The following is a 25,784-nucleotide window of genomic DNA, read 5'->3' as shown; positions in this document are numbered from 1 at the left end:
ACCTTAACTTGATACAAAGCATATCAAGATATTGATGTATATTTAATTTATTTGCTTAGTAGGCAGCCTTAGACAATGAAATCTAATTGCATTGTCTTGTAAGCACAAAAGTGAAAGGTTACCTCAAGTTGGGAATACAGCTCAATTGTATTATTTTCTAAAAACAAGAAAGAATGCAAGCCTTTACAATTTTTATCTAATAAAATATATTGCAAAATTATCCTTGATATTTATATAATTTTATATTGATGAATAAGGAATACAATTTAGGTATTCTCAACCCCAAATTACTCATTAAAAGCAGCAAAATTAAAAAAAATTGATGCCTATTTTAAATTTGTGTCTTAACACTCAACAAAAACAACTAAATCATCATTCAATAAAGATATGACACCAGTTCATAGAATGCTCATACTAGCTGAGCTAAAATCAAGATAATCAATCATCATTAAAACTTTAATTACATATCAAATTTATAATTTTCTTTTTAATGTCAGATAGTTAGCCACTAACCTCTGCCAAATTCCATGTAATGCCAAAAGTCACCAAACATGAAGAAAAGCTAACTACTAGACTGAGTAATAAGACTTACCATATCCTCTTTGCTTCTGTTAATCTGAACAATCAATGGAGTCCTCACATAATGATATCCATCAGACCAAACTATCTCCCCAAAATCATACCTCCCTCGAGAAAATTTATCTGGTTCCACAGTCACAAAGTATGTCATCTTCTCCCTTCGTTCCGAGAAAACAAGGTAACTCGGCCTTATCACAACATGTACTCCTTGAGGATTTATGATACTCACGAAGTAAATGGCATTTCTTTGGCCAACGTTGCGAACCGTCCTCCTTATCGTTGTTGCAGAGCGGAGATTCGATATCGTGATCGCCGGATAATTAAGGTCCACGTCGGAATAGTTACCATGACAGCTTATGTTAATTTTCTGTGATGAAAGGATCATTCTGCTTATTTGGCTTTCGGAATAACGTAAGCTGCAGAGAAACAGAACATAATCTTGTGTTTCAATGTCGTAAATGAGTCCCGGATCCATTGCTTTCAAGGGATTAACATGCCCCGCACCAATGTCGAATGAATCCGACGGTTTGAGCGTTCCACGTGCAGCGACAATATCGGAGCTTGTGTCAACTGAGTAAGCTGCATCAGAGGAAATATTTCATCAAGAGAATAATGCTAATTGATTTAAAGTTTTGTTTTACATGATATTCTGTGAATATATAACATGTAAGTTGAAAAAAGAATGTTTTTTTTTTACCGGTTGTCATTAATGCAGACTTGATTGCTGCAGGGGACCAGTTTTGGTGAGCAGACTTGAGGAGAGCCACAATGCCGGATATGTGGGGGCACGCCATTGAGGTTCCTGAGTCAAAATTCCAGTTGACAGAGCGCTTATCGAATGGTAGCAGCGTGGGAGAAGATATCGGAGGCCAAGCTGCTAAAATGTTGACTCCGGGTGCTGTGATATCAGGCTATAAAGGGAGGAAAACAAAGAAAGAAGGAAGCTTTACTTACATACCACTTAATTATTATGTATTTACATGTCTAATACCTAAACTTTACTTTTTTACATTTATACCACCAAAAGCTTTCATATCACACCAAAAAACCCACCGACTTTTAAAAAGTGAAAGAAACCTTTTCATCCATAGATAAGGAGAAGTGCGTAAGAAATGAAGTTTACGTGTTAGATATGTAACTATATAGGAATTGAGTGATATATATGCAAATTTTCTCAAAATGAAAAAAAAGGGGAGATTTACATATCTACAACCAAATTCCAATGTATTAACATATCAATCATCTAAACTTCAATTTTAGCTACATACCACCAAACCCATGCCTAAAGCATAGGAATCGAGCATTTTATATGTAAAAATTGAAATTTGGATGGTTAATATTTTAAAATGAATTGGATGGTGCTTACGTAAAGGCCCAAAAGAAAAAAAAGGATGATTTACATACAAACCACTTAATTCCTATGTATTTGCATAACTAGCACCCAAACTTCAATTTTTACTTATATGCCACCTTACCTATGCCAAAAAAAATGTATTTAACTTTTCAGCAGTTATAACAATGATTTTTTTTATGTGATATGAATAATTTGTGCCATATAGTATGTAAGAAAATAAAGTTTAAGTGCCAGAAACAAAAAGGTTCGCTGAAAAAAAGCAATTTCAGTAACTGAAGTATACTTGACGCATGAAAAGAAGATCATTTACCTTAAGAATGTTAGGGGAAATGGAGCTTGGTCCCCTGGAAGAGAAATGAGCGACTGAAGGTGCTGGCAAGAGACCTGTAGTTGTTTTACTAGGAAAAATTTGCACGGTGGGATCACTTCACAAAAACACAAAAAACTTCACCAAATGTATGAATAATTAAACAACAAATTCATATTACACTCTGCTTCATAAATATCTAAACCACGTATAACCATCAGCATTCCTCATGAGCTTCTTCAAAATTTATCACCAGAAATTCAATAAGAGAATGAAGTAAACATGAAAAAAACATAAAAATGATTACTCGGAGGATTCAATGTAGTGTAAGATTTGAGTTCCTTCGTAGAGATTAACATGAACTGTTGGGAGGAAATCATCCTGAGGTGTTTCTTTAGCTGCGGGTTCTGTAAAAATCATTCCAGATCCATTGATTGCCAAAATCGTCAGCGCTGCATTTGAGCTTGAAATCCCTCCAATGGAAGCAAAACATAGAACGATTTTTCCTGTAGCCAACCTGCGACGATTCCACTTATCAAAAGAGCATGACCTGCATGTAAGCATAATTTCACGTGGTTTAACTTGATAAAAAAAAAATATATATGGACATTTACATACATAGCACACAGTTTTTATGTATTTACATATCTCACACCTATACTTTTCATATTTATACACCTAGTACAACTCTTTAACATCACATCAAAAATAACACTATTATCGTTTCAAAGAAGTGAAATACACATTTTCATGCATAGGTTTAAAACATCAAAGTGCTATGCATGAAAAAATGAAAAATTAGATGTGAGATATGTAAAAACATATGGAGCGAGTTGTCACCTCCCAAAAGAGCCCTTAGGGGTGGTGGGCAGCCCAATACTTAAATACTGTTTTTCGGCCCTACAACTAGCCAATGTGGGACTATTTGTCCGTGACATTCTCCTCCACCCAATCACGTGACGCCCTCATCACGGATCGGCTCCACCGAGGGTCCCACTGGACCATGGAGAGTCCACACACCTGACAAACAGTAATCTGCTCTGATACCACTTGTCACCTCCCAAAAGAGCCCTTAGGGGTGGTGGGCAGCCCAGGACTTAAATACTGTTTTTCGGCCCTACACCTAGCAATGTGGGACTATTTGTCCGTGACAGAGTGCTACCTATGTAAGTTTCTAAAATTAATATTGATATATGAATCCAAAAGGATATGAAGATTTACATGAAAACCACTCAATTTATATGTATTATATAGCATATCCAACATTTAAACATCAAATCTTATGTACATGTCCCTTTATATAATGCATGAAAAGGAGTATTTCACTTTTTAAAAGTTAAAAATAATGATATTTTTGAGGTGATATGAAATATTCAGTTGGTCTAAATGCAAGAAGTAAAATTTAGGTATTAATTATATAAATACATAAGAATTGGGTGGTATTTCCGTAAACGCACCAAGAGCCATGATGTTGTAATTTATTTTATAATTTATGATCACTTGAAACATGCCACTTGTACATTTCCATTTCTTCGGCATTTTCATATTTGTTGGACCCTTGCATGTTTTTTTTACATATATACCCCACAATTCTTATGTATTTACATATCTAACAGCTAAATTTCACTTATTACATTTATGCTATTTTATCTATGCATGAACAATGCTATTCCACTTTTTAAAAGTTAAAAGAGTGATTTTTTTGGTGTGATGTGAAAGATTTGGCCTTTGGGTGGTATAAATGTAAAGAATAAAGTATAGACGTTAGATATGTAAACACATAGGAACTTGGTGGTGGTATGTATGTAAATGCCACCAATTCATGCAGTTGTAGCGATTCTAAAAACGAGAAGAGAAGAGAAGAGAAGAAGACACAGAATCGCACCCGTCATCAAACAGTTTGCCGCTGTCTATCAACTTCAGATTTATCTCTCGAACAATTAGCCCTTCTCCCTGCCAAATAAAGAGAAAACACGCATCTCAATTAAGCAACCCACCACGAGTTCCTTCTTCTGCCCGCAACATGTTTGATAAAATGCCACAGAGGAATTCGAAATTCAGCCATTGTCGAGAAAGAACAGCACAGTTACCACAATGGAGACGTTGTTCCCGAGGAGAATGATCGTCGGGAAACCTCGATCGATGGTTCCGGCGGCAACGGTGATCTCCCACGGCGAAACGTTCTGCACGACGCCGGTCTCTGGTCCATCGTTTCCGGCCGAGAAGACGACCGTAACGCCAACCTGGGACGCGTGGAAGGCCCCGATGTCGGTGCTCGACTGAAAAAATGGCATCAGCGGCGGGGGGGGGCCGAGAGAAGCGGAGATCACCGCCACCCCGTCGGCGATCGCATCGTCGAACGCCGCGAGAATGTCCGCATCGCTGCACCGTCCCTGCAAGTCCTTGTACCAGCACACCTGCCCCCCCACACTCCAAAAGGACTATATTTTGAAACTAAATTTGAAAAAAATAAAGGTGATAATTGAAAACATTCATATTTATAAGAGAAATTTTCATACATAACATGCAATTCTTTGAAAATTTATATCAGGTCAGTGGTATGCAGAATGTCCGATCTATACCGTTGATCAAAGTAAAAAAATATTTCAATGAGCCTTATTTTTATTATATTTTTGTGAAAAAATTGACGGAGATTGAACAATGTATTCATATAGAATAATTTTTTCTATTTTTCACTCATCTCAACCTAAATTTAAATTTTTACATTCTGAGCATTATGGGTATATATATATATAAGATAAAAAGTGGATTACACTATTTCTACCTTTTTCATATATAAGAAAAGGTATGTTAGGTATGAAAATAAAAATTTAGGTGTGACATAAATAAATGCATAAGAATTGGATGTTATGTATATAAATTCCCCTATTTATAAATTAATTATTTAGATAATTTTTTTGAACTACTGAATCAGTGTATTTACGTGTGTCAAAGACAAATTTTTGAGAATTTGATAAATATGAAAAATAAACGTTTACTATAAATTTTTTATGTAAATAGCAAATTTTGAGTGGTCTTTGTGTATTTATCAAAAAAAAAAAAAGAAAGAAAATGTTACCCTTTTGATTTATTGATTTACACCACACATTTTAAGTATATAATACTAAAATATTTAATATCTAAACTTTCATATTTACACTTATAGCATTAATATACTTTTTCATGTATAGGCTTAAAAATGCCAAAGTGCTACTTACGTAAATATTAAAGTTTAGGTGTGAGTTATGTAAATACATAAGAATTACGTGCTGCTTGTATAAAATTAAATTTTTTATATATAAACCATTCAAAATATTATATATATATATATATATATATATATTTTTTTTTTTTTCCAACCACGCCAAAAAAATTTTTTGTCATATCTAAAATTTGGATGGTCTGAAGACCTTGTAAACTGCGAGGCGAGCGCGCGGCGCACCACCGCGGGCGGTGCCGGCGGCGAGGCGGCCGAGGTAGGAAGCATTGCCTGAGGGCGATCCCGCGGCAGTGGAAGCGGGGGCGGGGGCCGAGCCGGTCGCGGGGAGAACGAAATTCTGCTTCAGAGCCCGTGGAGTTGAGAGGGCCATAATCACGCTCGAAGCCCGACAGGTAGTATCGAGCTCCGACGATCTTGAGATTGCAGTCGGTGGCCGGATCGAAGCGTTCTCCGGCCACACACCTCCCGCGCCAGTTGCAGGGAATAGGGCCCAGCGTAGGGCTAGGTCGAAAGCTCTCCGATTCTGGCCATATACCTGCAGGAGCATTTAGGATTTAATTCGGATTTATGATTTTTTTTTTCTGGATTTATTAAATCCGGGTTCAGCATGAATCAAAGGTAAAATTCGAGCTTTAAATCCCAAATTTCATAAATCCACAGAACTCAAAGACCTAGAAGCTAAGATGCTGTTCCGATGAAAGGGGAGAGGAAAGAAAGATTGAAGAAAGAAGAATTTTGTACTGTAATGAAAAATCTGAACCGAAGATGCAAAATTTAAGGGTAAAGAAGGACATTTGGTAGAAAAACCTGTATCGAAGATGCCAATTACAACATCGTCGCCATATTCCAATTGCATTGGAGCAGCTTCGGTATTGAAAAGAGGTAGACCCATGAAATCCCAGCTTCTTGTTGTATGCAGCTTTAATGTCTTGCTTCTGAAAATAGAAATCACTTCTTTCATCTCTGCAAAAGTTTTCACTTTTTTGAATCAGTTTCATTATTGCTCTGTAGTTAAGGCAATGGCTGCGTACTATTGTTTAATTTTTAAGCTTCTTACTGGCCATTTTGGTGGCTTGTGTTGAGTTGAGTGAGGCAGCAAAGCCGGAGAAACTTTGCCAGTAGCTATAGAGCATGGCCTCCTTTGCCTCATCCTCTCTGCAGAAGTGGAATGTTAAAAGCATGGGAAATTTACAAACCTAGCACACAATTCTTATGTATTTACATATCACACACCCAAACTTTCATGCTTGCATTACATGCATAGCACTTTGTGCTTTAAACCTGTGCATGAAAAGGTACATTTCACTTTTAAAAAGTGATAATAGTGCTATTTTTTATGTAATATTAAAGATTTGAGTGCTATGTGTGTAAATATGAAAGTATAGATGTGAGAATGTAAATACATTATTGTGTGCTAAAAGCTTACAATGGTAGTGTCTACAATGGCTGTGGAATCAGGATTTGAGGGAGAGGACAGAAAATATAAATAAAAATAAGAGGTTTTGAAGTGATAGAATTTCTATAATGTGCATTATAGAGGAAGATTATTCCAAATTTGGGGAGTGTGAGGGCCACTCACATCCATTACCTTATTCCTAGTGATTGTAATCAAAACAAGAATTTTGAGATGTCATACTTTCTTGCTAGTGGTGTGACTTAATATTATTTATAGTTTTATTTTCCTTAAAAGTGTAACTAAAATATTTTAGGGGTTGTTTGAGGTAATTTCTAGATTTTTAGTTTTTAAGTTTTATTTTAATTTAGATCTGTTTATATTTTGATTTGAAATAAAACATGTTTTGTATATTAAAATATATTTTTATTTTTTTTTGAATGTTGAATAAATCATGGTGACGACGATGGTTGTTGGTAAAATAACAATAATGACTGGTAAGATAATGATGGCGGCGCAACAGGTAAAAGTTGGCTAAAGTCGTTGGTGGTGGGAAATGACTATCATACATTAGCTAGCAGGAGTAGTAGTTTTCTTAAAAAAAGTTCAAAAACAACAAAAAGTTTTTATCCCACTAAGTAGGGTTGGCTAAATGATTCATTTTTCTCCATTGCACCCTATTGAGTTTTTGCGTTAGGCAGTCGATGATCAGTGTAAAATTTGTCAAAAAATCATGAAATAAATCATTTAAATCCTTGTGTTTTTTTAAAAATACTCAAGCATCTAAAATTTATTCTGAGTATTTTTTAAAATAAGTTGATTTATTTTAAAAAATAATAAAATAAAAACATATGAAGAATAAATAAAATAAAAACAGAAGCAAAAATGATGCAAAAACAAAATACAAAAATAACATTTAACAAAATTTTATAGTTTCACCTTTTTTATATAATTATATCCATACTTTTATAAATTGTGACAAATTCCTATTTAGGACTAAAAACAACACCTTAGCCCCATTTTTACCATAAGATCAATGGTGGCCAAAAGATTTGGTTTTATCAACATTAAAAAAAAAAGGTTAATAATTCTTTTTCACCAATACATTCCAAGCAATGTTTGAACATAGCTCAAATTTCATCAGTGAACTAGGAAGAGAGCTTGCGCAATAGGCAGCCTATATAGAATTAAAATCTACCTAGAAAAGACTCTGGAAAGGAGCTTGATATGAAACTTGGTAGTAAGGTTTTGTTGATTGACATTGTTATGGCCTAGATAGACTATGTGAACCTGCAAAACAAAGGCGAAGAAGACAAAATCATAAGATATAATCTCACTTCTGAGGGTAAAAAGGCAAAGGCTCTATTACTTGTGACAAGGATTTTGAGGAGAGAACTGAGAGAATGAGAAGGCCCCAAAGCAACTGGAAAGAACTACTGATCATTCCGTCACTTGTAGGTATTTCATAAGAAAGAGTGAAGCTATATATAGGAGCTAAAAGCAAATAATTTATGATTTGGTGTGCTTAAAAGTGGATGTAATAGTAATTGGTGCTTGCATTACAAGCCTTGTAAAAGTTTCTAGCTGTGTCTTGTCCCCCCATGGCTGAATTATGGCATTCTTTCATTTTCTTTTTTGTGTGGTCACCAAGCTTGAAGGCTAGGCTTTTATATAAGAATGTTGCTCCCTAATAATATGAGGATCAAAAGTAATATTATTCTCTTTTTGGCTGAATCATGGTATGTACTAGTAATTTACTTTTGGTGAATTAAAAGAAAATTTAATTAAGATAAATTTCTCATAGAAAATATATATTGATTTGAGGATCTTAAAAAAAAGTAAATACCAAGTTTTTATTTTTAGGCTATCCTAGTTTTAATATGATAGTCTTGTTAGATAGATCTCCATAATGATCATCAATCTCCATTTAGCATGTGGCTTTTGGTTATAGGCATGACCCGATCGTTCATATTAAATTATCAATTTGGGTCTGACATGAATTTAATTGGCCCACATATGCATGATCCAAATTCAACCTATTTATTAAGTGAATCAGAAAATCTAAACCAAATTTGATCTACTTTCAACTTGAATGGCTCAAATATAACCCACTTAAATTGTTTAACAAGAGACATAACAACTATTTAGGTTAATTTTGAGTCAGTTTTAAAGTGGCGAGTCAACTGGATTTCCAACTAAAAAAATTATACTGTTTATGATTCTAGAAATTAACCTGACTCTTAGTGAACATGCTCGGTCCGAACCTGAATTTTTTTAACTCAGATTTGGGTCGGATTGTCATGTCTAGTCAATCTGCGATATCACTAAGTCATATATAAAAATAAGAATAATTTCTTTCGTATGATAATATTGTTGTAGGTAAGAAATCACTTTTTTGTATTAATGAGGCATAAGCTACTCTATTTCTTCACTCCTGGTGGATGAAGATGGTGCAAATGTAGCATGCTAACATATCAAAAGAATAAATTTGTGTATATTAATCTATATAGAGTAAATAATGTGATCTGGAAGCTATTATTGTTTTCATGTAGTCTTGCAAATGTTTTTTATTTCTCAGGTGTGACAATAATAATTTAATCTACACATAGGGATGCTTATTATCTAGTAAGACTATGTATCTGGGAGGTGATATTACTTGCCAACGCTAGACTTTAAGGAGACATGCTTTATGAATCTAGAGAAATTGATGCATATAGTGAAAGATTTGGGTGGTATTATTATCAATAGAAATAGTTGGATAATAGTTTTATAAATAAGCAAGATTTAGTTGTTAAATGTGTGGTTGTTAAGTTAAATATAATTTGATCATGATGGATTGCTGACTTTCTTTTTAAGTGTACCATTTCTACTAGGAGGAATGACATTTTGTTCCTTGATAATTAAATTAGAATACTTTGGAACTTATGAATAAGAGAAAATCAATACTAATAAGATGTTTAGAGCCATAAATGAAATTTTAGATAGAACTAAATTTAAGAAAAATCATTAAAAATTTGATCTTTTATTTTTAGGGCAGTGTACTTGCATGCCACACAATTCTAATGTATTTTGGCCTATCTAACCTAAAGTTTGATATTTACATTTATAACACTTTGGTTTTAAAAATCATTTTTAAAAAGTTAGTAATAGTTGTATTTTTGGAGGTGATGTCAAATGTTTGAGTAGTATTAATGTAAATATGAAAGTTTAGTTGTTAGATATGTTAATATATGAGAATTGTGTGGTATGTATTTAATTTTTCCTTTTTCTTATCATAACATTCCCCTGTAAGAATTGTGCTAAAAATATGAATATCTTTGTTCTAATCATTTTTTCTGGCCAATCAACCTCCCCTCCAGGCAAGTTTATTTTCAGTTAGATATAGCTGAACTATAACTTTGGAGCTCCCAAAAGGCTAAACCCTGATTCTTTAGGGAACATAATATAGTTGAAGAAGGGGCAATAACATAATTATGAAACTTTGATAATTTTACATATTTGCCCTATTTTTCTGTGCTGATAACTTTGTATTTTGCTGTTGAGCGCCATCTTATAGCAAGAAATGTTGGACAATTAGACAATTAATGCTCTATGCTTATTTAGGTTTCTATAGGTGAGGATTTTATTAATGATGCTTAACTTTCTTTTGATGTATCAGAATATAATTTCATCCACACCTCTAATGAAAATTTTTTGATCTTTTGTTCTTTCTTTTTGACGGGTCTGAGCCTCTTAATTAGCCCCAACTATGCCTAATTAACTGAATCTATTGCATTAATTTGTCTATTTATTCAAGTAAAATTGTAGCCTTGCTTTTTAGGCTACATGATTGCTTTAATTGATGGTCGTAACTAGATAAATCATCACCTTCTTAACCTTTTTCAACACGAGTTGTGGTGCTATAAATATATATAATATATTACTATATAAATAACATATATAATTTTCTTGTTTTATAAATTGAGATTAAAAAAATTATTTGTGTTCAACTCGCCTAATGAGTAGTTTGAACACAAGCTACTTAATGAGTCGAACACAAGCTGTTTGTGATCAATGTGCTTTTTTTACAACATTTGTAGATTGCTTGTCTATTTACACTCTCATTGATAGATCAATATTTGTTCGTGAGTGGTAGAGTTTTACTAACAAGGATGGATCAAACCAAAGAGAAATATAAGAGAAAAAACTCTATATTTGTCTATTTATATATTTGTATGGAGGCGCGACGCCGTAGAAAAATTTATTTTCGAGTAACAAATATTTGATAAAAATGATGAAGTTGAGATGATGTCCTCTGTGTTTGTTTAGGGATGGTAGTGAGAAATCAATCTCAAACATTTAAATAAATCTAATGGCAAAACATCTATAATTACAAAACAAATTTTAATATTTGAATATTATGCAAGTAATAAGGTCTACTATGAAAATACTCATTTCTCAACCACCATGAATTCTCATCATTATTTTACATCTCAGACCCATCCATTTGGTCTACCTCATGACATTTTGCTGTTGCATCCGATATTTTAATTATAATTTTACCGACACGAAGAATAACTTGCTTCTCTCTTTAGGCTGCTTTCAAGTGCCTTTATTATGACGCCTTGCTTTGCTCCGAACGGTCTACTATTCAGTTTCCGTGGCTTACATCAGAAATTACAGAAGACGTTTTTGTTGCAAATGCATTAGGTGCATGTAACACTTCAAAACCAAAACCACATCATAACATATGCAAGAACATGTGTATAGCACTCCCGAAAAGTTAATATTAGTGATTGTTGAGTCACACCTAAGAAATAGAGCGTAAAACAGGACAGAGAGATAGAGTGCACGGTAATGAAAGGTAGAATGAGCGTAAAACAGCATTGATAAGATGCTAAAGAATGAGGAGTTATATAAGTACCAAGGTGTATGTCTCAAAGTTTCCAATATTGCCTCAAATACTTTGATCTGAGCTCAAGTGGGCTCAAATTGGATCATCTATGGCATTGTAGAAAAAGTCTCATCTACAGATTCAGTTCAACTATAAATTAGTGGAAAACCAAGTTCTAAAAGTCCTTAACCTGACGAGCAAACTTTACAATCAAATAATGCATCGAGATTTCTTAGGGACATCAACTGTACAATATTATCGATAACCATTGTCTTGCATGCCCAAATCCCCATCCCAAAATTTCCGAATACCCTCAGCAGCAAATAAAAATTAAGCCAAAATTGGGCCTTCAATGTCACATAAAAGCAAAAATTGGAAAAATGAAGCCATTATAATCTTCCGGCCCAACCTAAATATTAAAAATTAGGTGTTAGGCATGTAAATTTATATGAAAACATAAAAAGCTAAACCCTAAAAGATAATAGCTTTTGACCATTCCTTAAGATTATATATATATATATATATATATATATATGTGTGAGAGAGAGACAGATATGCCATCAATAAATTTTCATCATCCGAAATGAATCATGAGGCAGAGCATCAATCGCAAGGTGATTTTTGAGCAATGATCGTTCAAATTTCAATTAAAAATCATTAAGCAATGTTATTGCACCGCAAATCCGGCGAACAACATCGGTCGCTTCAGACTCAAAGTAAAGAAGATACCGGAGAACCAAAAATACTATAGGAAAAACATATATTATTACCAAAAACAAATAGAGTTAAAATCAACACACTAGAAAGTAAAATTACAACAATCACGACAAACTTACGCTAGGGCTCGACCCTGGGTGTTGGAAGTCGGCTAAGTGGTCCGGGAGCGAAGGTATTTGGCTGAAATAGGGTTTTATATGGTTGGGACAGCCAAAAGAGGAGCTGGAATCATTTTTGCAGAGAAACGGAAAGCTGGGATAACAAGAGCAAAATAAAAATAGGATTTATTAAAGCCCCATTAAAGCAGGAGCAAACATATAAATTCATATATCGTACCCACTCCCTTATAAATAGGGAATCATTTTATGAAATGAACAAGATGCTCTAAATGTTCATTATTGTTGACCTGTCTCTCTCCTATCGCATGCTCTAACAATCGAGGTATGATTTATAGACAAGTCAGGATTTAACAATTATTAATAATAATAATCAAGGCAGTTGTTAAGCAATTCAAGGAATTAATAAAGATAAAACTTTGGGTAATTCAATACCAACTTGGAGATGCCATACTAAACTGTTTTACCAGGTTTCCGTGGCTTGCAAGTACCCGTTCCAAAAGAGTTTATTGCTGGAATTTGCATACATACCACACAATTCTTATGTATGAAAACAATTTTTTAAGAAAAGGAGCGAAGAGATGAGTTCGAGAGTACACATTCTTCACTGCTCCATCATCAAAGCAGATCCAGTGATCTGCATCTCACCATTAAAGCAAAAAACGCAGGGCAGGCGACGGGTTCCCATATGCAAGGGCCATCAAAGATGCTCTCCTGCGCCATCGCAACAAAATAGCTTAACAAAAATACAATCACAGAAAAACCTTCAGAACCATTCATAAACCGGGACTAGATTGCATTATGAAATTTATTTCATCTTCATCGCCAAGTAGAGAGACAGAGAGATAGAGAGAGCCAGTGTGTAGGGTAAGATTAGCTTGTGTCAATCTTTTGAGTAAATTGGCTTAATGTCCTTTTCCTTTGCTTTCATTCCAATAAATAATAGTCCGTACAATCCATTTTAGATAGCCTAATATTACATAATAATGCGTACAATCTATTTTTGGTAACTTAATAATACATATTCCTATGCTAAATATTCGGCTATAAGGAAAGAATATGTACAATTAAAATAAGGAATTTAATACAACAATTTAAAGAAGGAACTCTTAATTTTGTCTGCTTTAGGTAATCTTGATTGATTTCACCCTCAAATTGAAGTTGACTGATCAAGAAACATTAATTTGTCAACAAGGAACCGATAACACTGCTGAGAAAAGGGCCTTAGTAAACATATCAGTCGTTTGAAGATCAGAAGAGATATCAGGAAGAGAAATAACATTGTTATCATAGGCTTCTCGAATAGAATGACAATCTACTTCAATGTGTTTCGTGCGCTCATGAAAGACGGGATTAACAATAATCTAGATAACACTAGCATTATCTGCATAAAGAGAAGTAGATTCAAGTTGAGGAAAATCAAGCTCAGCAAACAATCCCCGAAGCCAAATGATCTCAGAACAAGCAGAAGACATAGCAAGATATTCAGACTCAGTAGATGACAGAGGCTTAATCTTGTAATAGATATTCCAAGAAATTAAAGAGTTGTTGGAAAACATACACCAGCTAATAATAGATCAACGTGTATTAGCACAAGCAGCCCAATCAACATCACTATAGGTTGTTAAGAGAATAGGAGACTCCGCAAAATAGAACAAGCCACGATGAGAAGTAACTTTTACATACCTAACAATACATCAAACTGATAGTAACTCATCGATCTTTTGATGCACTCATTGGACTCATGATGAAATCACCAATATTTTATGAAATCGTTGATGTTTAAAAGAGTGTTTAACAAAACTTGTCCAAGATTAGACATATTTGCTTAAGCCTAACAACTGCTCTCCAAGCCAATGAATTCATCAAAGAAGATGAACAATTACTTCCTAGCAAATTGGCTACAAGTCAGAGTATTCAATTTTAATGAAATTAGGCCAAACACTTGTGTATTTTACAACTAGCAATTAATAGACATAGTTATGCACTTCTCTCATTCATGTAACTCATTTTGTTGCTTTTTTATTTGTAACTCACAAACTCCGTTCTAAACAAAAAAATTGGAGGTTGCAAGAAGAGCCACCTGAGGTTACATGGTTTGACACAATCTATTGTGCTTGAATTCGTACACACACACACACATTATACAAACCACTTGACTCTTATGTATTTTCATATCTAACACAACTTCAATTTTGTCTAACAGCATAAATAAATCAACAAGTTCACTTCAGCTTGCTCATGAAAGCTGTGGATGCCCTTAAGCATATGGGCCGTCCAAGCTGTTATATCTCCTCTGCTTGAGAACTATTTGAGAAAAGTGGTTGAGTGGATCTCTCAATGACTACAAGAAAGTTGCCGTTGATGATGGATTTAACACTGTCATGATGTGGGGGTAAGAGTGGATGGTGTGTGTGTGCGCCATGAAATATCATTGGTCATAAAGAAAATAATAAGAGCAAGCCACTCTATCTTTTAAGTATATTGAAGTAGAAACAAAAAGGTGGGTCAAAAACTAAGGTTTGACTTGGTTCCATTAAAAAACTAATATATCCACACGTTCTCAACCAATGACACGTGGATGCATAGATTACCTATGTAAGCATAGGCCAGCCAAGCTACTCCATCGCTATTGCAAGAAAGAAACAGAGATTTCAGGAGAACCACGATGATATCATCAGCATTGCCAAATCAAACAAACACACACACACCCACACACTCATGGAATTCAGAGAGGCGGAATTTGAATAATTAATCACTATTCTTAGAGATTTAGCTAGAACTTTGTTTCCAAATCGAGTGTCCATGGTTTGCATGAGAAACTTGAAGAATTGTTTTGTTGGACATGCATTAGGTGTATTATTATTTGTTTGGAATTGTATAATAATAATTGAACCATTTTAAGGTTCAATCATATTTAACTAGATACCAGCAAAAAGATTAGGGACCATTTTAAAATTCAATCATATGTAACTAGGTACCAGCAAAAAATTAGGGGAAAATTTTCTTGAAAAAATCTTACGCCTGCCTCTTCCTTTCTTAACATTAGTGGAAAGTCATTCATCCAACCGAGCATTATCATATTAGAAACACTTAATTTTATGCTTCTCTTTCACATGCTTGTTGTGAAAAACGACGATAATAAAGTAAAAAATTGAACGAGTAAAATTGCACACAGAAAAAACACCAGAGAGACACATGAATTTACATGGTTCGGCAAATTTGCCTACGTCCACGGTGCTGCAGAGGATTTTATTCTTCGAAGAATTACACCGTTGAACGCATCAACGTTTACAAGAAAATCTCTATTTTATTATCTCCCTTCCTCTCTCTCTCTCTCTTGCTCTCTTTCTCTTAGCTCTCAAAAGGTTTGGTCTTGCTTGGCTTGCCTCGGTCTTTAAACCAAAAGAGACTATTTATAGAAACCATGAGAGCGGTAGGTGAGGAGGTAGGTGAATGATAGATGAGATGTGGTAGGTGAGCGGTAGGTGGGTGTAGTAGGTGAGCTTTACCTTAGTTCATTAATAAGCTAATTAAATTCAGTGGACCAGGTCTCCACATTACCCAACAATTCTCCTACTTTGAGACTGAGACACTGAATGCATCACCTACTAGCTGCATCATCTACTAGTTGTATCGACCTTTTCCTCAAACATGATATCCTTCACTTTTGCAACTCGAAACACCTGTCTTCATGTCAGAAAACCAGCTGAAGTTGAACACAAATTCAGCTTCTCACGAGTAACACCTTCAGTTGACATATCACCGTCAATGTAGCCTCGTACCACTAAGCTTTTTCTTGGGTTACTCTTGTATCTGCTTACAACTCTCACTGCATGAGCAATATCCTGCCCCTGCTGAAAGCCGTTTTCAACAAGTCCAGCCTTGTAACTCTTACTGCCAGCAAACACCGTCTTCACCCAGTACACCAACTTGTTGTGCAATGTCTTCTTCTCTGGTTGAAGTTCTGTCAGCTCCCAAGTCCGATTCCCTGACAGAAAATCTTTTTCTTCTTTCTTGGTCAGCTCCCACTTGCTTGAATTCTTATCTTGCAATATTTCTTCATAACTCTGTGTTTCTCCACCATTTGTCTGCACAAAATTCGGTTTTCCTGCCTTTAACGCTCTACAACTTTTCAGAAAATTGATCTTTTTCTGCTTCCCCATAACGCACCTCTGACTCATGTGTCATCGCCTGAGTAAAACTGTAGTCATATATAGTGTATCAGTTTTCTTATCCCGAGCCAAGACTAATGCTCATTTGGTAACCTTCCAGGTGTTATCTGAGAACACTACCGAATGACCACCCTCATTGAGCTACCCAACACCCAACAGAGATGTTTTTCTTCAACTCAGGAACGTGTCCGACCTTTTGCGATGTTCATTTGCTCTTATTAGGAAGTGCAATATCAACGTCTCTCATCCCCACCACGTTCAGAGCTTTTCCATTGGCCAGATATATCTTTCCAAAGGTACCTGCAACATAATTCCGCATTAACTCATGAAGGGAAAATGTATGGAAGAAAGCCTCTAAATTCAGTATCTAGTCATCAACAGATTTGTAAACTGTCAGAAATAGTGCATCATGTATTTCTTCAGTTACAACATTAACACCATTATTCTCCTTCTTAGGATTCCTGCAATTCCTTTTTAAGTGGTCAGCGTTGCCACAATTCCAGCAGATTGTCTGCTGACCTGACTTTGATTTTGATCTTCCACGATTTTCAGTTTCTGTCTTGTGATCTCTCTCTTGAATCAACAATTAGTGTCAAACTCGAACCCGATGTCTCGCCAGAATCTTTCCTGCGCACCTCCTCAGCCAAAATTAAATCACGAATATCATCATATTTCAGCTTAGATTTACCTGCAGAACTGCTAAATGTCATCCTCATGGCTTCCTAACTATTTGACAATGATGTCAACAATATCAACGCACGTATCTCATTATCAAAATCAATTTCAACAAACGACAACTGAATTGTGATAGTGTTGAAATCATTCAGGTGTTGAGCAATAGACACACCTTCTGCCATCTTCATGTTGAATAATTCTTCATCAGATGTACCTTGTTATTCGCCGATGGCTTTTCAACATACCTACTAGCCGCCATGAGATCTGCAGTAGTCCTCTCCTTGATGACGTTGTGGGCAATCGATCTCGACATGGTTAATCGTATAACTCCCAGAACATGTCGATCCAACATATTCCATTTCGTCTCGTCCATCTTTTATGGTCGTTTTTCCAGTAATGGAAGATGAAGTTCTTCCCATAGAGGTAGTTCTCTATTTGCATCCTCCAGTAAGTAAAATCCGTGTCACTGAACTTCTCGATCCCCGAAGTAATCATTTCATCCGTCCATTGTTCTTCCTTAGATTCGAATCCAAGGCTCTGATACCGGTTGTTGTGAAAAACGACGGCAATAAAGTAAAAAATAGAACGAGTAAAATTGCACATAGAGAAAAAACACTAGAGCAACACACGGATTTACGTGATTCGGCAAATTTGCCTATGTTCACGAAGCTGTAGAGGATTTTATTTCTTCGAGGAATTACACCGTCGAGCGCCTCAACGTTTACAAGAAAATCTCTATTTTCTTCTCTCCCTTCCTCTCTCTCTCTCTTCCTCTCTTTCTCTTAGCTCTCAAGATGACTTAACTTGGTCTTGCTTGGCTTGCCTTGGCCTTTAAACCAAAAGAGATTATTTTAGAAACCATGAGAGCGGTATGTGAGGAGTTAGGTGAGCGGTAGGTGGGATATGGTAGATGAGCGGTAGGTGGGTGTAGTTGGTGAGCGGTATGTGGGATACTTAATTAAGAAACTAATTAAATTCGGTGGATCGAGTCTCCACATTACCCAACAATGCCAACATTATGTGCCATAAAGATTTGCAGGTCACCACCATCTATAAAATTTTATACTCGGGACAAAAAAATTTCAGCTTTAAATTTGAAAAGACACGGTCATTGCCATTGCAGGAGAAGAGGGCATATCTCTAAAGGACCATTGAGGACAGATTTCTAGATAGATAGAGAGAGAAGAAGGATATTTGACTTTATATGCCTCATAATTGGCAAAATTTAGAGAAATAAAAAAATATAATCATTAAGGCCGCTGGAGCTACATAAACCCTTTCACGGTTATAACTGTTTCGCTTTGTCACTAAAGTGTAAAACCACTCATCCGCCTGAACATTCTCATCTCAACAACACTTAATTTTATGCTTCTCTTACACAGGCCAAAATTTTGCTCCATAAAGCACTGTAGGTCGCACCAGTAACTCAACAAATTTCCCTTTTAAACATAAGCAGAACTTTTCTATCACACGATACAATCGAAGCATTCCCTTTCCAACTGGAATTCTACCATTAACATTATATCACTTTGAACGATAAATCTGAGATATCTAAAACGTTCACTTCTTTTAATGTCTTGATCAACCATTGTTACAACCCCGCTGCTACATCTATCACCATATATTCAGTTTTGTCCATAACAAAGATATCTCTAGCGAAAAGCATGCACAAAGGTACATCCTTCTATAAAGGTCAAGTAATAAATCAGAGTGGATCTTTACATCACATGTTTTATCACAAATGAGTGCTCACAAGGATCAAGTAACACCCTCATAGATTAATACCCGAGCTGGTTGTTTTACTTGAAATAATATTGTTCGCTTTCTGTTTTAGCAAGTTTCAATGAGAGTTAAAATTTATAAATTCAAATCCAAAAGTATTACTTTTTTCTCATGCAATTCATGCATTCAAAAGCACAAAAAGAACTGCAAAACCAACATTACATGCAACAAAAGCACAAAAAGAACTGCAAAACCAACATTACAAACTGAAAAACATGAAAGCCCGTAGGAGGAAATGACTATAAATTGTAAACTTCAAATTAAAAGAAAGGGGACAGATAGCCAACCTCTCAAAAAAACACGACCTTAATTTCGAAATCGAACAAATCCTAACGAAACATTTATATTTTGCTCAGAATAAATGAAATTTTCTTCTCATTGATGCACAAAGAATATTTTCATTAAGATTCAAAGCAGAACTTTAAGATTCACAAAGCAGAACTTTAAGATTCAATCATTGATGCACAAAGCAGAATTTTAAGATTCAATCATATGTAACTAGATACCAGCAAAAGAATATTTTCTTGAAAAAGTCTTACGTGTGCCTCTTTCTTTCTTAACATAAGTGTAGTCATTCATCCAGCCGAGCATTATCATATCAGCAACACTTAATTTTATGCTTCCCTTTCACATGCCAACATTCTGCGCCATAAAGATTTGCCAGTCACAGCCATCTATAATTTTTTCCACATCCTTCTCTATCACACAATAGGTCCGATGTATTCCACCACTTCTACCAATTTGAATTCTACTAATAACATCCCGATCTAAGTCACCATCAAGCATAAAAAAAAAATTCATATGCTACATAATATAATATTCCCATTATATGTTCATTTGTAGAAACAGGGCTAAAAATCCATATTTGATCAAACCACAAATAATTAGAGATAACATCTAATAATTGAGGGCTGCATATTAAAATTCAAGCCCTTGAAAACTGATTTGAACCCAAATTTGCATTCAAAATGTTGACGATCAAATTTAAAAATAATGATAAACAAATTTTTGATAAAATAAATATTATATAATCATTCAAAAGTGTAGAAACCCCATAACTATATTTCGATGATAAGCATATGAGACTGGTTCGGATCTCACCGCCATCTAAAAACATTTTCTTGGCACTTTTCTATCACACAATAGGTCTGATGCATTCCTACAGTTCTACATCCAACCTGAATTGTACTAATAACATCCCCATCTAAATCACCATTAAGCATAAAAAATTAAAAAGATAAAAAACTTCATATGCCACATGATATAGTATTCCCAAAACATGTTCATTTGTAGAAACATGGCTAAAAATCCATTTTGGATAAAATTACAACTAATAAGAGATAAAATCAAATATTTAAGTGATCATATTAAAATTCAAGCCCCCTAAAACTGATTTGAACCCAAATTTGCATTTAAATTGTTAACGATCAAATTTAAAAATAATGATAAACAAATTTTTTATAAAATAAATATTAAATAATTATTCAGTAGTGTGGTAACCCCGTAACTAAATTTCGATGATAAGCATATGAGACCGGTTTGGATCCTTCCATATTAATCAACGCTCGTCCAGCAACCCAACTAAACTGTTTTAATATATAAAAACATCTGTTTACAAAAAAAAAGTGGGGAAAGACAATGGGTTCAGATTCGTTTTCATTCAGACAACAGGTAGATCCAACAACCACCAATTCTCTACCAGTAACAATGGACGGAGTGGCTACCCACAGTAGATGCACAGGCCATCCAAGCTTCTCCAATGCCACAGGATAAGAATAACACACATCACTGAATCAACATCTACTGAAGTTTCTACTCGACCATAAGGTTGGCAAGATTGCCTTTCATGATAGATTTCATCATCATCACCCAATCCATAATGAGAGAAAATAAATGATTCTTGCAATTCATAGTGATGACATTTAGGGTCAGTAATTCTTTACTCACCACAAAATTGCACGGAATTGTTTGTAAGATTCAGGTGGCAGAAAGAAGTAGAAGCATCTAAACCGTACAGTAAATGTGGAACTATACAAAAATCCGAGTAACAAATATAATGAGGATATAATCTGTGAATATTCTCTGAGATGGATATAATAAAGCTATATTTCACCAAACTAAGCCAACACCTAAAATAGGTTTATTAATAAATGAGATGGTGCACATCATATCCTTTTTTGGCGCATTTACGTACATGAAACTAAAAAACTATCGAATGTCCGTTTTTTACTCAGACAACACATAACATTTTCTCTTTTTTTTTTTTAAACTTGAAATTGCGATCATAATGCATCTATTGGATGGTGCATCTTGAGACTCCTCAAAACTTTGAAACAATACAAGGCGGTAGACAAACCATAAACAACTTACAGTAGCAAAAAATGTCATCGCTGACAACATTCACTTTACATAAGGCAACCGACATAGTGAGCTTTCTGATACTCCATCTGAAGCTGAGGCCATTGGGCATAAAATTGATCTGCTAAGTGTAGTTTGTAAAGCAGGAACCCACTTAAAGAGAGTCTCTTAACTCTTGCAATGCTCTCGATGTAAAAGATAGATGACCATCTAACACCAACTACCTACAGCACACATGGTGCAGAAAATCATTAATTTATCAGAAAAAAACAAACAAAAGGATAGATAAAAAAGAAATTTTGCGTTTTTTATTCTAATGTTGCATGTCTCAGTCCGTTAAAATAAAGACCTAGAATACTGGGATAGTTTGAAAACAATACAAACCTTGAAGATGAATGCAACAAGACAGATAGGAATGCAGGTCCCAGGTCCATTGCAGATAATCTGGAGAAATATAACACCACTTTGAGAAAATAAATGATGCAATCAGGCATAACTTTTTAGAAGATTTACATACACGCCACCCAATTCCTGTGTATTTATATACCTAACACCTGAACATTTAATATTTACATGCATGCCACCTTACCTATGCATGAAAAGGTGTATTTCAGTTTTTTATAAGTTAAATTGGTGGTATTTTTTATGTGATATGAATGATTTGGGTTTTATAAATATACAACAACAATGACAAGCCTTTATGCCACTAAGTGGGGTTGGCCACATCTTTTTAAACTGCATTGTTTCCTTCATAAATGTAAAAGAAAAATTTTAAGTGTCTGATATGTACATACATAGGAATTGGGTGGATGTGTAAATGACCCAAGATATTTTCAGAAGTTCAACAACAACAGTAGGATGCCATACTACTTCAGGCCTGAATTGCAGCATCAGCCACAAAGCGTGCAATATTGCGACCAAAGTTGTGTAAATAGAGGTCAAATACGACTGACCCACTTCTCTGCTACGATAAATTTGCTTAAAATATGCAGCCTCTTTCATGTTTTTATTACTGCTGATCTGCAAAGACATGTTTTCAATATTTTTCTTAGGCCAATCATACTTTAATTGAATTTTTTAATAATTAACAAAAAGATTATATCAATCCATACATATATACAATCAAATGCAACTAAACCGTTGATAATGTTCGCAGCAAAATGGTAAGTTCTCAATGTTGCAGTTAATGAATATAAGTGGATAAATTCAACAAATCCATCATTTATGTCAAAGCATGAAGATATGTGATTATCACATCACATATGGGATTGCATGACAGTAAAAGTCAGCTCACTTAATTGTAATTATTTACAAATACAAGGCCTCTATTGTCCTTAAATAACAGAGATTTGTTTACAATTTTTATTCCAGCTGGCACTCTTAGTCAGATCATAAAGTGCTTAAAGTTAAGGAGTTATTTGGCTCCAAACACAACTAAATATTTAAGTAAGATTTAGTGAAACTTATTAATCAAATTGTAGTAAATCCTAGAGGCATAAAATCCTAAAAAAAATTTACTACATGTATCATAAAACAGGTTAAATTATAGTGAATTGTTTGATAGATATATTCAATATTTAAAATTTAATGGAAGAGAGTAGTAGACATAGCGAAAAGTAGTGAGAACTCTTAAAATCTACATCCCAATATTTACTAAATCCTACATTTAGTCTAAAACGAGAAGTAAAAGGGTATTTAATAAGTTAAAAGGATTTAAATGGCTAAAAAATGATTGATAATGTGAGCCTAAATCTTTCCTGAACCTTGCAAGCAAACATACCCTAAATTCCTAAAAGTAACAAAACATAGCAAAAAACACAAAATAGCAAGAACTCAAGGCACTATTAAGACCTTCAAGCTTAAGTTATTATGTCATACACGAGCATATAGCGCAATTGTCAATGAAAATATTTCGCTCAAACCTTGAAACAAAGTACTCTAATGCGTTGAAAAAAGACCCACCTCTCCCTTCTGAATCAGGGACTCCTCCAGAACCCTAGCCTTCTGAAGGCTCATGTTATCTGTGCCAGCCGCAATGTAAATTCTAGGTACAAACCTCTCCTTCTCGAGTGCATTTACAATGCTAAGCATCTCCGCAGTATGCCCACCTTCAAACACATAGCTCAAGTTCCATCACCGATTCAATACGAGCTATCCAAACGCAAAAAGCTTCAAGAAAAGAAAAAAAAAAAGAAAATTTTCTCCTTTTTTCACCTGAACCAAGAACAATTAGGGTGCTGACACGCTGCGACGCAGTCCTGATAGGTCTGCCACTCCAGTACAACACATACGAGAGTCGAATCAGGACTATTGATACTATAAATCCGATAAGAATTGCGCCACAATTTTGAAAATGAAATTCTTCCATGGATGAACAATATCCAATCGGTGGATAGGCCAGAGAAGATCAGCTAATAAATCGATTTGGACGCGAGATGGAGGGCGGATCCGGAAAATAAGGTTAAGTCAGATACCGGTGATGGGGGCTCCGTCGATTAGGAGCCGAAAAGAAGAACGGAAAATGATTCGGCGATGTACGACAGCTGAAATATGAGGCTACGGCGACGGATTTAGTAGATCAGGGGCGCTTCGTGCGAAAAGGTAGATGTAGATGTGCAGCTACCTTCCTCCTCCATGGTTTCGTATAGGAGCAGAGCGGAAGGAGGAGAAAGATGGGAGTTTCGCGTTTCTGTAGGCCGCAACGGTGATCCGTCGTAAAAAAGGCGACCTTTTTTAGCTTAATTTTGAATTTAGCTTAATTTACATCGCCATTCTGCAAATTCCAAGCAATCATCCTATGTTAGCTTAATCAGTTTCTCCGACTAAAGAATTACTTTATACGACGAGCGGTTGATTCCCCGAACATGCTCTGTTACATAAAAAAAAAAAAATTTGAGTTGTATTATCATAATATAATTGTGATTCTCTGATGATATTTAAGTGTTATTTCGATATTATTTTAGATATATATTAGTGGTATTATAGTTCTATTATGGTGATATATTTATTATATTCTGGTTGTATTAACATTATATTCTGTTGACATTATACTTGCATTTTATCGGTATTCTTGTGATTTTTTTATCATATTTAAGTAGTATTATGATTGCATTATGATAATATTTTGGTGATATTCTTGTAGTGTTTTGATAACATTCTTGTAGTATTTTTGTGAGTATCTTGTGATATTCCTGTGATATTATCGTGGTATCTTATGATATTCTTGTAGTATTTTGGTGTTATTCTAGTGATATTCTGAAAATATAATAACGGTATATTTGTTATATTCTGGTTGTATTATAGTGATATTTTTGTGGTATTCTTATGATATTTTAGTGGTATTATAATTCTAGTATGGTGATATTTTGGAGGCATTCTTGAGGTATTCTGATGATATTCTTGTGGTTTTATTGTAGTATTTTGGTAGTTATATTCTTTTATTCTAATGAAATTCTCGTGGTTTACTTGTGATATATTGGTGACATTCTGAGGGTAATATTCTAGTCAATATTCACAATAAAACCATATAACCGGTGTTTCTAACTTTTATTCAATTGTTCTTTGACAATGGTATGTGCAGACATGTGAATTTATATTTATTTGGTAATTCGAACGAGTGATATGAGTGATATTTTCTTAAATATATAAATTTTAGATACGGGATAATTATTCATCTTTTATTTATGTAATCACTCGATATACTAAATTTAAAATATGTTAAACATTTTTAAAATAGTTAAGGTCACTATCTTTTTTATTTTTTGGGAAAAGTTGAGGCCAAAGGGCAGCATGCAGAATTCGAACCCACGACCTCAAAGTAAAAAATTCAAACCCTCAACCATTAAGTTCCGAGTAAGTGCCCATGATAAGATCACTCTCTCATATTGCTAAAGAAAGCGAAGCTAATAAAGCATCAATGTGCGGTACCACGTAAATAAAGAATATAAAAAGATGCATAATACTCAAAAAAGCCTTAAAAAAATATTGAATTGAGATGCATATTCATAAATCAGCTCAAAATTTATTAATTTGTTTTTAAGTTTAATTGAAAGCCAAATAAATCCAAAATAGATTCAATTTTTGCACAAAGTTATAAGCCTTCAAACTTTACATATATACCATACAACTTTTTTGCATTTAGATATCTAACATCCAATCACTAATTTTTACATGCATCACAATTAAATTTTTAAAATTACATGAATATTATCATAATTACTAACTTTTAATATATA

General features: G+C 34.5%; 2 protein-coding genes across 3 annotated transcripts; both read right to left on the bottom strand.

Annotated features, from left to right (window-relative positions):
• Positions 1–395: 395 nt before the first annotated feature.
• LOC110031756 (subtilisin-like protease SBT3.18) lies at positions 396–8,336 on the bottom strand. Its single transcript, XM_020735128.1, is given in 12 exon segments — positions 396–1,158; positions 1,277–1,490; positions 2,244–2,358; positions 2,548–2,790; positions 4,126–4,193; positions 4,331–4,657; positions 5,651–5,768; positions 5,770–5,995; positions 6,268–6,423; positions 6,518–6,615; positions 8,052–8,143; positions 8,223–8,336. Coding segments are annotated over 12 exon segments (2,328 nt in total). The 5' UTR covers positions 8,298–8,336; the 3' UTR covers positions 396–562.
• Positions 8,337–12,974: 4,638 nt separating this feature from the next.
• On the bottom strand, positions 12,975–24,359 carry LOC110031754 (UDP-N-acetylglucosamine transferase subunit ALG14 homolog). Of its 2 annotated transcripts, XM_020735125.1 has the most exons (6): positions 23,764–24,359; positions 23,512–23,657; positions 22,417–22,569; positions 21,934–21,993; positions 21,562–21,773; positions 12,975–13,273 (listed from the first exon to the last, which is right to left on the bottom strand). In XM_020735125.1, exons 1-5 carry the CDS (start codon positions 23,915–23,917, stop codon positions 21,597–21,599), a joined length of 690 nt encoding a protein of 229 aa, XP_020590784.1. In that variant the 5' UTR covers positions 23,918–24,359; the 3' UTR covers positions 12,975–13,273; positions 21,562–21,596. The 2 variants fall into 2 exon arrangements, with proteins under 2 accessions (XP_020590784.1, XP_020590783.1); XM_020735124.1 differs by lacking the exon at positions 12,975–13,273 and having other exon boundaries at positions 21,362–21,773.
• Positions 24,360–25,784: the final 1,425 nt, after the last annotated feature.

This window comes from Phalaenopsis equestris, unplaced genomic scaffold (assembly GCF_001263595.1).
Source record: "Phalaenopsis equestris unplaced genomic scaffold, ASM126359v1 Scaffold000840, whole genome shotgun sequence".
In the NCBI taxonomy this organism is placed as follows: Eukaryota; Viridiplantae; Streptophyta; class Magnoliopsida; order Asparagales; family Orchidaceae; genus Phalaenopsis; species Phalaenopsis equestris.
This window is presented reverse-complemented; position numbering and strand designations above follow the sequence as displayed.